This window comes from Tupaia chinensis, unplaced genomic scaffold (assembly GCF_000334495.1).
Source record: "Tupaia chinensis unplaced genomic scaffold, TupChi_1.0 Scaffold000523_1, whole genome shotgun sequence".
In the NCBI taxonomy this organism is placed as follows: Eukaryota; Metazoa; Chordata; class Mammalia; order Scandentia; family Tupaiidae; genus Tupaia; species Tupaia belangeri.
In genome coordinates this window covers 108,108-124,496 of record NW_006160036.1, presented here as the reverse complement: position 1 = coordinate 124,496, position 16,389 = coordinate 108,108, and the positions used below count along the sequence as shown (strand labels likewise).

Sequence of the window (16,389 nt, the reverse complement as noted above, 5' to 3'; positions counted from 1 at the left end):
AAAATAATTATTTTATGTAACTTTATTCATTTACTTATTTTAATTTGACCAGAGAGGGGACAGAGTGAGAGAGAGAGGCAAAGGGAGAAAGCAAGCCACCTGATCAAGGACTTGAACAAGGACTTGAACTGCCACTGGCCAGGTGGGAGTCCAACACCCTTAACTACCACAAAACTACCACTATAACAAAAACCTCTCAAAAGAAACACTTGCTGGCCCCAAATTTTTCAATTTTAACTAGAGAGAGACAGACAGAAAGAAAGGGAGAGCGAGTAAGCAAACTGTCAGGTTTGGGACTTGAACCATGATCGGCCATGAGGGAGTCCAGTGCCTCAACCACCAGGCCACCTGCTGGCCCCCTGCCCGGAAGACTTCTATTCCAGTCCCTGAAAACGAGAGGGGCTGCATGGACGAAGCCCTCAGGGAACAAGTACACCAGACACGACTGGTGGACAGGAGACACCACTATAAGTGGGCAAGAGGGGGGCCAGCAGGGTTTCTTTTGAGAGGTTCTTGTTATAGGACATGTGTGCTTGCCAGAAAGACAGAGAGACAGGAAACGAGAAATGATCCCCCAGAGGGGATGGCCAAGCAGCAATCCCTTCTCTTCCATTCTCCTCTTGGGATCCTGAGTACGCATGCACACGTGCCCGGCGCAAGTTTAAGCCACCGGGTCCGGGACTCAAACCACAGTCGACTATATGAGAGTCCAACAACATAGCCATTACATCAACTGCTGGTACCTGGTGGTGTGGTGGTTAAAGGCTCTGGATTCCCACATGGTCAACCACAGTTCAAGTAGGACCTGGTGGCTTGCTTTCTCACTTTTCCTCTCTCTCTCCCTCTCCACCCGCCCTCCATCAAAATGGAAAATAAAGGGGTCAGCAGATGGCATAATAGTTATGTCACTGGACTCCTACATAACTGACCACAGTTCGAGTCCCAGACTTGGTGGCTTAAACTCATGCCACGCACGTGTGTGTGCATGCCTAAGATCCTAAGAGGAGAGTGAAGGAGAAGGGATTGTGGTGTGGCCATCCCCCCCACCCAGGGACTGATTTCTCACTTTCTGTCTATCTCTCTCTGTCTTTCCAGTGAGTGTGCATGCCTTGTAGTAAAAATCTCTCTTTGAAAAAAAAAAAAAAAAAAGGAAAATAATAATCAATAAAATTAAATAAAATAATTCTTAAAAGAAAATGTGGGTGCAGAGTCAGCAGGTGGTGTAGAGAGGTTAAATGCACTGGACTCCCACATGGCCGACCATAGTTTGAGTCCTGGACCTGGGTGCTTGCTTTCTCACTTTCCTTCTCTTTCTCTTCCTCGCTGGTAAAATTTAAATAAGTAAATAAATAAAAAATAATTCTTAAAAAAAAAAAAAGGGGGGGGGTAAGAGACAAGAACAATGCTCCTAGAAATTTACCAAGCACTGCAGGCTTACTCCCGGTAGGAAACACACACCTCCAAACCTTACTAAACTCAGCGTGGGAGGTCCTTCATTGGCAGGGCAACACTCTCCTCGATACAGCCTGCTGTCACTTGGGTTTTTGTGGCAGAGCCTTGCTCACTCAGATGGCCTTCATAAGGGCAAATGCCCATCCCACAGTTTAGGACAGATGGCTTGAACAAAGAAGGGGGAGAAGAGGGACAGCTGCCTGCCCCGAGCCCCACAGCCCATGTTCTACACTGCTCAGGCCCAGTGGCTCTATGTGAATCCCAGCACCGGCATGTGCCTGCCAATGAGGGTTTATCCTGTGGCCATTTCCTATTCTAGTTCTGTCCTTCCAGGCTATCTCAAGCTTCAGGGGGATGGAGACAGGCCTCCCCATCTCTTGCATTTTCCCTAGGTGCATTTTTGGATAAGCAGAATCAGCAGAATAAAAAATCAGATAGGTCTCCAGCTGCAAGAGCCAGATCTCGTGATAAGAACTCCAGAAAACACCCCCCAGACAAATCCCTCTCAACCCACAGCTCTCCAAAGAGGGTGGTAAGATCTGTTCTTCCACTTAGCCAAGCTCCTGGTAACATACTAGTGTCACCAGGGCCCATTTGACTCTGGGACTGAGAACTGATGATTTCAGCTCCAAGTAAAGGGCAATAGGACAAAGGTTGGTCAGTACCCTCCTACACATACACACACACACAACTGGGAGACCCACACAAATGCCCCATGATTTTGCAGAACAGGAAGCAGAATTTCAGGACCCAGTCTTTTGGCTATGGTAGGATGAGAAAGCCCAAGTCCATTCTCCACTCCATTCATTTGTCCTTCTCCCATCCTCAGATAATTAATAGCCAGTTAGCAAGACTGTGCAAACTGCAATTAGATAAACTGCCTAATCAACAACTGCCAGAAGCAGAAACTCTTAGGCAAACCTGCAGACTTTTAAAAAGTCTTTTCTCTGTCAGCATCTCTTGAGCAACACAAGGTGTTGCTTGAATATGTGAATTACATTCCAACATTTTAAGATATTTTCTAGCATCACTTTCAAAAACTGGAAGATCTGGCTATATGGGGTCCTTATTGTCACATGGCAAAACTGAACAGAAATGGTCCTTAAGAGAAAGCAAGTTCATTCCAGCTGCCTGGGGCCCCACGGAGCAGATGCTGTGGGGGTCGGGGCCATGTCTCTCAGCCACTCAAGCTCACCTGCAGCTACAGTGGACTGCTCCTGTGCCTGGTGGCAACCTCCCACTGCCAGTACCTGCATCTCTCTGCTTCTCTCCCTATGGACTTTCTCTAGCACTAGCCGGCAGTTGAGAACCTGAACATACCAGGACTAATACCCCCAAAGAAATTCTCAGCCTGTGAGGTACAGAAATCAGTGAATTAAAAAACAACCCCACCTTCTAGAGACCAGCAGTTGGCGTAATGGCTACGTTGCTGGACTCCCACGTAGTCAATCATGGTTCAAGTCCCGGACCCAGAGGCTTAAACTCATGCCAGGCGTGTGCGCATATATGCCTAAGATCCCGAGAGGAGACTGGAGAAGGGACTGCTGTGGCCATCCCCCCCGGGGGGTGATTTCTCGCTTTCTGTCTGTCTGTCTCTCTCTCTCTTTCTGGCAAGTACATGCACCCTATAGCAAAAACCTCTCCAAAAAAAAAAAAAAGAAACAAACAAAAAAAAAAAACCACACCTTCCAGGGGGCTGGCCATGGTGGTTAAGGTTCTGGATTCCCACATGGTTAACCATGGTTCGAGTCCTAGACCTGGAAGCTTGCTTTCTCACTTTCCCTCTCTCTCTCTCTGGTCAACAATAAATAAATAAACAAGCAAACAGACAAAATTATTATTATTATTATTATTTTTTAAAAAAGGCCCATCTCCCTGTGGTATAATTCCAAGGCATATTCCACATGATTATTCACAAGACCCTCAGTGAGCAGAGTTCTAAGAGCTCACAGTAGCAGTCTACTCCTTGATATGGCTTCTATTAGCTTTCTCCCTTTCCTAACTCACTTTCCCTATCCCTTCACTGTGGTTAATAGAATAAACTGTGGTTACTCGAATAAACTGTGGTTACTCAAATAAACTCTTTGTCCCCAGGTCATTGTCTCAGGTCCACTTTTGGGGGAACTCAGACACTACGCTTTTGTCATTTTGCCATTACCTTCCTGGCTCTCACAACCATGGCCCTCAGAGCTTGTCCCTCTGACTGAAAGCTCAAGATATACCCCCATCCCACCTGGGAACCTCTCCAACATCCCTGAGACAGGACAGACTCACCTCCCCCGAGTAACTGTACTTGCCCCTGAGGATCTGCCGGTACAGCCGGGTGCGGTTGTCATCCTCAAAGGGCATGGTGCCACTGAGCAGGATGTAGGCAATGACGCCCAGCGCCCACATGTCCACTGAGTTGGTGTAGGGCTTGCGGACCAGGACCTCGGGGGCAATGTACTCGGGCGTGCCACAGGTGGTCTTCATCAGGCAATCATCACCCTTCTTGCGAGCACTGGCCAGGCCAAAGTCGGTGATGATGATCTTGGAGTCAGTGCCTGGGTGGTAGTAGAGCAGATTCTCAGGCTTAAGGTCTCGGTGCGTGATGCCCAGTGCGTGCAGATACCGGACGCCATCCAGCACCATCTGCAGCACCCTGGTGGCATCCCGCTCAGTGAAGGAGCCCTTGGCGATGATGCGGTCAAAGAGCTCTCCACCAGTGGCCAGCTCCATCACCATGTATACACGCTCCTGCGTCTCAAACACTTCCACCAGCTGGATGATGTTGGCGTGGCGCACCCGTCGCAGCACACGCAGCTCTGACTCACACACCTCCCGCCCCTCGCGGTACTTGGTCTCAATCATCTTGATGGCATATGGCTGCCGAGTTGCACGGTGCTCTACTCGTACCACTCGGCTGAAGCTGCCTCGACCAATCAGGGCTTTGATATCGTACTTAGCTGTTACACGTGGATCGAATTTGGCCCTGTATTTAGTCACTCTGGCCTTGCGTGGTGGTTCTGTGGGAGGCTCTGTGTGACCAGTATTGGGGGTACCAGAGCAGGGATGTGCATACTGACTGGCTGCTGGGAACCCGGCTTTGAGAAGGCCAACACTGTCCACCTCTGTGATGAAGTGCTTATACACATCATTCTTAGTGCCACTGAAGGGCTCTACCTTCTTGACCAGATCCAGCTGGACATCCTTGGGCGGCTCGGGAAGGACCTTGCTTGTCCCACAGCCCATCACGGACACGGGGGCATCCTCTCCAGCGAGGCTGGCAGGACCTGCTCTGCAGGCAGTGCCCCGTTTACACCTGTGCAGAAGGAAGAGAATGCAAGTCAGCAGAGCCAGGGACACCATCGAAGGGAAACCAGCCATCCTCCCCTGTCCCCTCCCACTTTCTCTCAATCAACCTAGTCTGATTAAGACTGAAAACAGGAGCCAGCAGGTGGCATGGTGTAACGTTAGAGGTGCCGGATTCCCACACGGCTGGCCACGGTTTGAATCCTAGACCTGGCAGCTTGCTTTCTCACTTTCCCTATCTCTGTCTCTCTCTGGTCAAATTAAAAAATAATCATGACAAGTGGAATTAAATAAATGACTCTTAAAAAAAAAAAAAAAAAAGAACGAGGGACCAGGAGTTAGCGTAATGGCTATGTTGCTGAACTCCCATGTAGCCGACCACAGTCCGAGTCCCGGACCTGGTGGCTTAAACTCATGCCGGGTGCGTGTGCGTGCATTCCCAAGATCCCAAGAGGAGAATGGAGGAGAAGGGATTGCGGTGTGGCCATTCCCCCTGGGGGCAATTTCTCGTTTTCTATCTCTCTGTCTCTCTCTTGTCTTTCTGGCGAGCGCACATACCCTATAGCAAAATCCTCTCCAAAAAAAAAGACTGAAAACTTTGAGGCCAGATGGTGGCACAGCAGTAAAAATGTGACACTCTGCAAGGCTGACCCACAAACATACAAAGACCTAGTACAAGAGGCACATGTGTGCCTATGACCCTGGGCTGGCTGAAGCTGGGAATGAATCATGACTCTGGGACCCCACTGGGGTGTTGTCTGTTGTCTGTCTCCCTGTCATGAAAGAAATACATTATAAAAAGGAAGAAGACCTGAATCCCAATATGGTTCCCTAGAAGTGAAGAGAGCTTTGGCTCCCAGGTGCTCAGGGTCCAAGCTCAATAGAAGATCTAGGTAAAAGGCTGAGTTCTAGCTCCAGGGCCTTGGCTTACATCTCCCTGGGTCTCAGGCTCATGGAGCTCCTTAGCCCTAAAGGGGGCAGGAACATCTGCCAGGCTCAACTGTCACAGGTCCTCTCCCCTCTCTACCCTGTCTGGGTCCCTTATCCTAGTTGAAGTCACAAGTTTCATAAATTGTTAAAATGATTCCTCTTATTATTCTGACTCATCTTTTCTGAGACGGGGGTGTGGAGTGGTAGAGGCTCTTTCTCCAATACCATCACTCAACCAGGCTCAGAAAGCTGCTCCTCCAAGGTCCCCCTCATGGGTACTATGTCTCCTACAGAGGTGGTTGCCTCCTACAACAAACAACAAACCCTGCCCTAACCCTGCTCTTTCTTGGACAGCTTCCTACTACTTTGCTAGTGTACCATCTTGACCCTGTCCCGGGGCTATCACTTCCCAGCTCACCACAGATAGCTGAATCCCATGCAAAGCCCAGAACTGGCTGCAACCAACCTCAGTGAGCTTGGTAAGCTTTAACCCACCACCATCAAGCAGCTGCTAAGCTAGCCTACTTCAGTCAAGATGTAGATTAGGACATCTTTCCTTGGGATGAGGATCCAGCAGCCCTCTGCATTTGCTCCCCAGACAGATTTGTGAACCATTAGTATTCGGGGGCTGGAAGGGCCCTAGATAAGGTGAAGTACTGAAGTTATTAAAGCTTTCCAGAGCTCACCACCTTTCTACCCAGACTGCCTTTCTCTAATTCTATCAGAGGCCCCATGGGTTGAAGAAAACTGAGAATTTCCTATTAATTATACATACAGAATTGGGAATAAAATGATTCATTTTGGTCAGAAATTTATTGAACGTCTACTAAATACTATGGATATAGGAATGAATAAAACATGGTTCAATGTAGGTTTTATATGTATATGTAGATAAAACCTACATACACAAACACACACACACACACACATACAATTCTTTTTTTTAAATTTTGTTACAGGGTGCATGTATTCTACGGAGACAGAGAGAGAGAAAATGAGAAAGCACCTCCCAGGGCAGATGGCCATGCCACAATCCCTTCTTCTCCATTTTCCTCCTGGGATCTTGGACATGCACACACACATGCCCTGTCATGCCTTGCAAGCCACCAGGTCTGGGACTTGAATCATGTAGTCAGCCATGTAGAATTCAGCCACCTAAACCACTACACCCCCCACTGGCCCAATGTAAGTTATATTTTAAAGGACAAAAACCAATAAAACATAATAGAAATGTTTTAATAAACTCAATCTAAATGAAAGAAAGATAAAATTTCCATATAGCATGGCAAATGGTAAGCCCAAGAAATAAAAGACATATGTAGAGTGACACAGGGGTTGGGGAAAGCTCATGATGGAGGTGACCCCCACACTCAATCTTGAAGCAAGAATGAATGAGTCAGGGGAGGAGAGGTGGAAACGGTGTTTCAGGCAGAGAGAACCAGACTCCAAGGCCCAGAAGGCCACAGCAGTACCTGTGCTTGGAGATGGGCCATTTGGAGTTACAAAACCAGGCTGGGAAGATGAGGTTCTACAAGGCCAACAGGAGCCAGTTACAGAGAACAGTACAAGTCATGGTGAGGACCAGGACCTTTCTAGGGAACAGAGAGCTACCAGAGGGTTTAGAGGAAAGAGAGGCAATTAGATGTGTGTATTTAGGGAAAAATGTGAGGTTGGGGCCCGCCTAGGTGCAGTGTTTAAGGCAGGTAGATCTCACATGGCCGATTGCACAGTTCAAATTCCGACCCGGAAGCTTGAGAAACACACTCACCACATAGCATGTGCATGTGTGCCCAAAATCCTTATAGGAGAGAGAAATGAAGGAGTAGGGACTGTGGTGTGACCATTCCCCATGGGGAGTGTTTTCTCACTTTCCTTCTCTCTCTCTCAGTCTCTCGCCAGCAAATGCACATACCCTCTGGCAAAATTTTAAAAAAAAAAGGAAAGAAGTATGAGGTTGGACTGGAAGAGGGTTGAAGTATACTAAAAGGACCAGTGGGAGGGTGATGCCTAGAGTGAGATCAAGAGATATCAGCAGCAGAACCGACAGTGGCTAGAGACAGGACACAAGGGAAGAAAGGGAACAGTGAAGGTGACATCCCAGTCCCTCAACGCCTAGGCAAAGAGCCGGGGTGTAGCAAGAGGGGCAGGTTTGGGAAGCAGTGGGAAGAACTCAGTTTTGCATGTGTTGTAGTACATGTGGAACATCCATCCATAAGACAGCTTCTGTGGGTATCTGAATATAGAATCTGATGTCTGTAAAGAGGTGGTCAGGGACTTCCAAGGGTAGCACTTGGGGCCAAGAGACAACGCTTACATCTCCTCAGGCCTTTATAAAGCCAACAACCAATCCATCAAAGGCAGCAGAGGGAAACCCAGGCAGGTTTCCCTATGGCTGAGGGTCACAGAGAACTCACAAAGGCCATCAGATTACAATGAACCAAAGACCTAATGGTGAGGCGAATACTGAGTAATACGGCCAACTCTTTCAAGGAACAAATTTATCACTACCACAAATCCACCAGATAAAAAGGAGGAATATGGAACCGGTTCCATGGCACTGTGGTAACATGCTATTTAAGAAAAGCTGGATCCTACATGGTGACCATGGCTTGAATCCTCAGTCTGGTCAGCCTGAAACATGCAGGGCATGTACATGAGGGCCCAGATTCCAAAAGAATGAAGGGCTGAAGAAAGAGGATTGGAGTGTGACCAGATCCCCCAGACCCTGCAGAGTCTTTCTCTCTCTCTTAGGCCACCCCATGGCATGATGGTTAAGGTGGCTGGACCCCACATGGATGAATGCATAGTTCAAGTCCTAGACGCAGCAGCTCAGAAAACACACCAGGTGGGGCTAGCAGGTGGTGTAGTGGTTAAGGGCACTGGACTCCCACATGGCTCACTGTGATTTGAGTCACGGACCTGGTGGCTTGCTTTCTCACTTTCTCTCTCTCTCTCTCTCTCCCTCTCTTATTTATTAAAATAAATAAGTAAAATAAAGATAAATAAAATAATTCTTTAAAAAAAAGGGGGGGTCGGCAGGTGGCCTGGTGGTTAAGGGTGCTGGACCCTCACATGGCCGACCATGGTTTGAGTACCAGACCTGGTGGCTTGCTTTCTCACTTTCTCTCTCTCCTCTTTCCCTCTCTAGTCAAATTAAAAATAAATAAATAAATAAAGTTAAATTTTTAAAAGTCAGTTTTTTTAAAAAAAGAAAAAATAAGAAATAAAAACACACCAAGTATGCGTGCCTGTGTGCTCAGAATCACAAACAGAGGAAGAAATGGAGGAGAAGGGTGTGTAATGTGACCATTCACCATGGAGGGTGCTTCGTACCACCTCTCCAGTGAGTGCACACACCCTTTTGCAAAGTTTTAAAAAAGTATGGGGGTAAGAGCCTGGACACCACAGATTAAGAGTTCAGAGTTTTGTTTTGTTTTGTTTTGGTAGAGGTTTTTGCCTTAGAGTACATGCGCTGGACTAAGAGCGAGAGACAGACAAACGGATAAATGAGAAATCACCCCCAAGGGGAATGGCCACATCACAATCCCTTCTTCATTCTCTTCTCGGGATCTTGGGCATGCACACATACGTGCCTGGCTTAAGTTTCAAGCCACAGGGTCTGGGACTTGAACCTGGACCATGTGGAAGTTCAGCAATGTAACCACTATACTATCTGCTGGTCCCGGTTTTTCTTTTTCTTTTTATTTCCCTCTTCCTATATGGCACATGCATTTGATGGAGACAGAGAAAGACAGTGAGAGAAAAAGTGAGAAATCATGCCCCGGGAGATGGCCCCATTGCAATCTGTTCTCCTCCATTCTCTTGCAATTTTGGGCACACACGTTTGCCCAGTGTGGCTTTCAAGCCACCAGGTCTGGGACTAGAAAACCAAGTCAGCCATGTGGCAGTCCAGTGCCTTAACCACTACACCACCTGCTGGCCTTAAGGGTTCAGGTTTTAATCAGTATGTTGATATGATTCACAACAGAATGAAATTTATCTTTCCACATAGAAAAAGATTCCTCCACCAGTACAAGGCTCTTCGGATTTGCTACAGTTCTCACCAGAATGCCCAGGCCCCACATGCCAACTTAGGAAATAATGTTTAAACAAAATTATTTAGAAATGAGGTTCCTTTTCACAGAGGTCAAAGATCAGAACTATGGACTTTGGAATTTTGCAGGTCCATTTCTTCCTTCAGGAAAAATATAAACCCTCAATGCAATAAGAACTGAAGTGCAGAAAAAGGACAGCTCTTGGACCAGTATTCCTTAGGCTTGACCCCTGGTCCCTAAGACCAGGTAAGCAACATCTACCACCATTCATAGGGAAGACAAACTATACAAGGAGACCTAGCACAGTCACTCAGATGTCACTTCTGTTGAGAAGGCAGAAGCCTAGGGTCAGTCCCGTGGCTTAGATGTTAAGGGAACTGGATCCCACATGATCAACTGTGGTTCAAATCTTAGTTCCAGTGACTTGAAAAACACACCAAGCACATGTGTGTGCATGTCCAAAATCCCAACAGGATGGAGAAATGAAGAAAGACTGAAGCATGATCATGCACTACTAAAAGTTGCTTTCTATCTCCCCCCACCCCAAGTCTCTCTCGAGAAAGTACACACACTATGACAATCAAAGAGAGAGAGAGAGAGAGAGAGAAAGCAGATTCACAAAAAGCTATCTCCAGGCAGATGCACAGTGTCTTTTTGTTTAAATATGTACAGCAGCCTGGTCATAATGAGAAAAAGTAAGGTTTACAAAAGAAAAGGCCTGACTTTTCACTTTCAACAAACAAAGCCTACAGAAGGACTGAAGTCAGCAATAAGAGAGCCAAGGATTTCCCCCTCTGACTTTCCTCCTTTCTTCCTGGGACACAGTTTCTCTCACATTCGTGCTGATTAGAAACTCTTCCAAGTCAGGTTGATGCTGGTTCTCTCTTTTTTTGGGGAGAGGTTTTTGCCATAGGGCATGTACCCTCACCAGAAAGACAGAGAGAGACAGAAAACAAGAAATCACTCCCCAGGGGGGATGGCCACGCCACAATCCCTTCTCCTCCATTCTCTTCTTGGGATCTTGGGCACACATGCACACGCACCTGGCATGAGTTTAAGCCACCCGGTCTAGGACTTGAATTGAGGTCAACTACATAGGAATCCAGCAATATAACCACTATGCCAACTGCTGGTCCCAGGCTGATACTGGTTCTCTAGGATCCAAACTGCAGACTGAAAGTAGAGGAGAGAGGGTGCTGGCTCTAGGGAGTCAGGGCACAGACTAAAGCTCCACACTCCAATCAAGTCTGTTAAGCGCTCTCTCCACATCAATTAGAAGAAAATGCAGACACAGGGGCAGGGGACATGACTGGTAAAACTCCTAGGAGGAGGCCAGAAGGTGGCATGGTAGTTAAGGACACTGGACTCCCACATGGCCAACTGCAGTTCGAGTCTCGGACCTGGTGGCTTGCTTTCCCACTTTCTCTCATTCTATCCCTCTCTGGTCAAATTAAAATAAATAAATAAAATAATGTTAAAAAGTCATGAAAAAAAAAAAAAAAAAACAACCTCCTAGGAGGGAGGGCAGAACCTTTTCCTGCTCCCAGCTTGTTAGTGTATAAACAGCATTGCTGGGACCAGCAGTTGGCACAATAGCTATGTTGCTGGACTCCCATGTAGTCGATCAATCATGGTTCAAGCCCCAGACCTGGTGACTTAAAACTCACACCAGGTGCGCGCGAGTGTGTGTGTGTGCGCGTGCCCAAGATCCCAAGAGGAAAATGGAGGAGAAGGGATTGAATAAAAAAAAAAAATAAAGTTAAAAATTAAAAAAAAAAAAAAAAAAAAAAACAACCTCCTAGGAGGGAGGGCAGAACCTTTTCCTGCTCCCAGCTTGTTAGTGTATAAACAGCATTGCTGGGACCAGCAGTTGGCACAATAGCTATGTTGCTGGACTCCCATGTAGTCGATCAATCATGGTTCAAGCCCCAGACCTGGTGACTTAAAACTCACACCAGGTGCGCGCGAGTGTGTGTGTGTGCGCGTGCCCAAGATCCCAAGAGGAAAATGGAGGAGAAGGGATTGTGGCATGGCCATCCCACCTGGGAGGTGATTTCTCACTTTCTGTCTCTCTCTGTCTTTCTGGCAAGTGCATGTGCCCTATGGCAAAAACCTCTCCAAAAATTAAAAAAAAAAAAAAAAAAAAAACCAGCACTGTGACCAGGATAAGTGAGGATGAATGAGGAAGACTCAGAGAGACCTCCCAGAGGGTCAAACTACGCCAGTTTTAACAAGTCACTGACCCTAACACATCTTGCAGAAAGTACTCGACTCGACTCTAGAGTCTGCCTCCATACCTTTAAGCTCCTAGCCTGACCTAAAGCACCCTCAAGGAAAGCAAGTACATTAGACAGTATGGCAATAGGTATGACATTTATTTAGCACTACTGTCCTGACACTCTATAGAAATGACAAACCTGCTAGCCTGGTGGTTGGGATGCAAGACTCCCACATGGCTGATCAGTTTGATCCCTGACCTGGTGACTTGTTTTCTCACTTTCACCCCTCTCTCTCACTTGCTCTCTCTGTTTCTCTCTGGTAAGCACATGTGCCCTGTGACAAATTAAAAAACAATAAATAAATATATAATTTTAAAAAAGAAAGAAATGACAGGCCTGAAAATATAAAGAAACTTGTCTAAATTCACTGAGATAGTAGTGGACAAGCATGGACCCATATCTCCTGAATACTCCATCCAGAGCTCCTTCTACCTGGTAGGAAAGACTCCCAGGGCCTGAGGCTCAGCAGAGTTTGGACTCACCAAGTCAAGGCATCAGTCCTTCCCCATAATACTGAGTTGTGGATCAACAAAGCTTTCCTGGGGCCCTTTTCTGAAACCTCCATTCCAGTCACACTCTGGGTCATCCTGCTCACTGCTCTCTAGACTATCATTGATCATTACAGCTGTCAGTCTCTTGATGAAAGGGGACACGTCTCAGCTTTCCAGAACTCCCTTGGTACCTTGCAAAGCACTGAGCTCAGGACAAGCATTCAGTATTTGTTAACAATGAATGAAGGGGCCAGCAGGTGGCATAATGGTTGGTGTGTTGGACTTCCACATGGGCAATTGCGGTTCGAGTCCTGGACCTAGCGGCTTGCTTTCTCACTTTCCCTTTCTCTCTTACTCTCTAGTTAAAATTTAAAAATTAATAAAAATAACAAATAAATAATTCCTTTTTTTGAGAGAGAGATATTTTTGTTATAGGGCATGTGCACTCGCCAGGCAGACAGAGACAGAGAGACTGAAAGTGAAAAATCACTCCCCATGAGGATGGCCATGACGCAATTCCTTCTCCTCCATTCTCCTCTCAGGATCTTGGACCTGCACACACACACACACCTGGTGTGAGTTTTAAGACATCAGGTTCAGAATCTGAACTGTGGTTGACCACATGGGAGTCCAGCAATGTAACCATTACATCATCTGCTGGTCCCAAAATAAATCATTCTATTTCTTTTTAAAGAACTATTTTTATTTAAGTTTATTTATTTACTTATTTTAAATAGACCAGACTGAAACAGAACAAGAGAGAGAGAGGGAAAGTGAGAAAGCAAGCTGCCAGGTCTGAGACTCACAGTCGGCCATGTAGGAGTCCAGTGCCCTTAACTACCACGCCACCTGCCCCAAAAAATAAGTAATTCTTGGGAAAAAACAAACGGGGACAAGGGGGTACCATGGTGGTTAAAGCACTGGACACTCCCACATGGCCAACCACAGTTTTAGTCCCAGAACTGGTAGCTTGCTTTCTCACTTTCTCGCTCTCTCTCTCTGGTCAAATTAAAATAAATGAATGAATAGATAAAATTAATAAGTAGTTCTTTTTTAAAAAAAAATGAATGAAACGTGGTGTGGCTCTTGAGTTTCTATTTGTTGTAAGTCAACAATTCCAGGAACTCAGACATTTTCAAAGGACAGCGTGAGGCTACCCTGGAGGGGTGATTTCTCGCTTTCTGTCTCTCTGTCTTTCTGGCAAGCGCACACACCCTATAGCAAAAACCTCTCCAAAAACATGCATTGGAGACCAGCAGGTGGCATGGTAGTTAGTAGGGTCACTGGATTTCCACATGGCCGACCATGGTTCGAGTACCAGACCTGGCAGTTTGCTTTCTTGCTTTCCCTTTCTCTCTCTCTTTCTGTCTCTCTCTGGTCAAATTAAAAAATAACAATAATAACAACAAATAGAATTAAGTAAATAAAAAATTATTTAAAAAATATGTACTGTAGGGACCTACAGTTGGTGTAATGGCTATGTCACTAGACTCCCATGTAGCCAGTGTGGTTCTAGTTCCAGACCCAGTGGCTTAAATTCATGCCGGTTGTATGTGCGTGTGTGCCCAAGATCCCGAGAGGACAATAGAGGAGAAGGGATTGCGGCATGGCCATCCCCCCTGGGGGGTGATTTCTCGCTTTCTGTCTCTATGTCTCTCTCTGTCTGTTTGGCGAGCGCACGCGCACTACAGTGAAAATCTCTCCAAAAAAAAAAAAAAGTACTGTAAAACTATATATACTAATGCAAGCATAAAATGAAAAGCTGGGGGATCAACAGGTGGCATAATGGTTGCACTGCTGGACTCCCAAGTAGTCAACCACAGTTCAAGTCCTGGACCTGGTGACTTAGAACTCATGCCAGGTGCTTATACATGCGTGACCAGGATCTCAACAGAACAGAGAAGAAGGGACTGCAGTGTGGCCATCACCCTCTGGGGGGATGATTTCTCACTTTCTGTCTCTCTGGTGAGTGCATGCGCCCTATAGCAAAAATCTCTCTTAAAAAAAAAAAAGCTGAAAAAATATAAAACAAATTATTATATACAGTGCTTGTGTCTAAAGATATTTTGTGAATTATTCACTCTTGTAATGTTTTACCTTTTTTTTCATTCCCAGAGGGTGCATATGCTTGCCAGAGAGAAAGAGACAGAGAGAGGGAGAGCCTACCCTCCCCCCAGTGGGGTATAATCACACTGTAATCCATTTTTCTCCATTTCTCCATCCTGTCAGAATTCTGTGCACACATGCATATGGGCCCAATGGGCCCAACATGGTTTGTTTTGTTTTGCTTTTAATATTTTATTCTTTCTTTCTTTCTTCATTTATTTTAATTTGATCAGAGGGAGGGAGAGAGAGAAAGTGAGAAAGCAAGCCGCCAGGTCTGGGACTTGAACTGTGGTTGGCCATGTGGGAGTCCAGCGCCCTTAACCACCATGCCATCTGCTGGGCCAACATGAGTTTTTGCTTTTGTTTTCTTTAAGCCATCAGAAGCTAGGATTCAAAATGCAGTCAGCCATATGGGATCTAGTTCCCAATGCACAGTACTTAGCTACTGTGTAAGAAATAGTAACTCAGGACCCCACTTCTCAAGGACTCCAGTGGGACATCACTACTCTACATATTAACAGCTGACAGGACAAAAATCCCTTCCTTAGGGATGAGAGGAAGAGAAGTCCTTCTTTTGTCATGATCCCCAATCCCATCTAAGACATCCTATCCACTGTCTAATCCACCATCAGAAATACAGACCCTGACAATGTACTGAAATTCTTTTTCCAAACTCCCGACAATCAACCTAGTTATATTTACTAAGCTTCTGCTGTGGGCTAGGAACTCTGCCAAGGCTGTGACAAACAAAAAGCAGCCAGCCATACTTGCTGCACTCAAGGAACTTACAGCCAGATGTTCTGCAAAGAGTCTCTTCCTTGGTCATTATTCTGATCCACGGCTCTGAGAGATACCTTTATTTGCTATAGGGCACGTGCACTCACTGGAGAGAGAGTGACAGAGAGAGAGAGGGAGAAAGTTAGAAATCACCTCCTGGGGGGATAGTCAAGCTGCAATCCCTTCTCCTCCATTCTCTTGGGATTTAAGGTGCGCGCGCACGCGCACGCACACACACACACACACACACACACACACACACACCCCTGGCATGATTTTCAAGCTGCCAGGTCCACAACTTGAACTGTGGTCGGCCATATAGTTATCCAGCACCCCAACTACCACACCAACTGCTGGCCCAAGGCCACTTTCAAGACTGGTGGTCTGGGAAGGATCCCTCTGAGATATTTTCTCCCAGGAAATGAAACATCACATTTTCTACTTTAGCATCACATCAAATACCATGGCAACAGAAGACTGTACCACGAATTAGCTCAGTAAAGACCTAGCCAACCAACAAAACCAGTTAATACTAAGTAAGATTCCTGGAAGGAAAGGAAGTTCAAACAAATAAGACCCACTTCAACCCTCAACAAATAGAATTGATTCCCTTCTGTTAAGGCTGTACTTCTTAAAAAAAAAAAAAAAAAATTCTCCCATGCCAAGATATACACAGAGAGTGATACTATTGTATAACACCCCTGGAGTCAATGGAGACAGCTGTTCTCAGCTATCCTGAAGCTTAAGGGTCAATACTTTAGCACACCTATGACTCATTCCTGTCACAGCTGGAAAACTCCAGAGGTTCAAAGTTCCCCATATAACATGCTCACACTTATAAAGCAAAACAGAAAGTTAAACCAAGTGTGATCCACCTAACTCCATTATTGACAAAAAATTCCAGCACCCATGATGGATGCCCAAGATGCACCAAGATGCCCCAGACACCAGTATCTTCAGAGCCATTCTGTTGCAGGTATCAGGCAAACCTGAAATGAGAGGCAACTG

The 16,389-nt window shown here is 46.1% G+C and overlaps 1 protein-coding gene across 3 annotated transcripts in view; it reads right to left on the bottom strand.

Annotated features, from left to right (window-relative positions):
- PSKH1 (protein serine kinase H1) overlaps window positions 1-15,483 on the bottom strand; it is a 33,279-nt gene extending 17,796 nt beyond the window's left edge. For all 3 annotated transcript variants that reach the window (XR_335747.3, XR_003550772.1, XM_006156882.2), the window contains exons 1-2: window positions 15,394-15,483; window positions 3,727-4,753 (exon numbers count right to left, since the gene is read on the bottom strand). Coding sequence is in view for 1 of the 3 variants with exons in the window: in XM_006156882.2 (XP_006156944.1) it covers window positions 3,727-4,683 (957 nt within the window). In the remaining 2 variants the exon portion in view is untranslated. The remainder of the gene's footprint in view (window positions 1-3,726; window positions 4,754-15,393) is intronic.
- Between the last annotated feature and the right edge of the window lie 906 nt (window positions 15,484-16,389).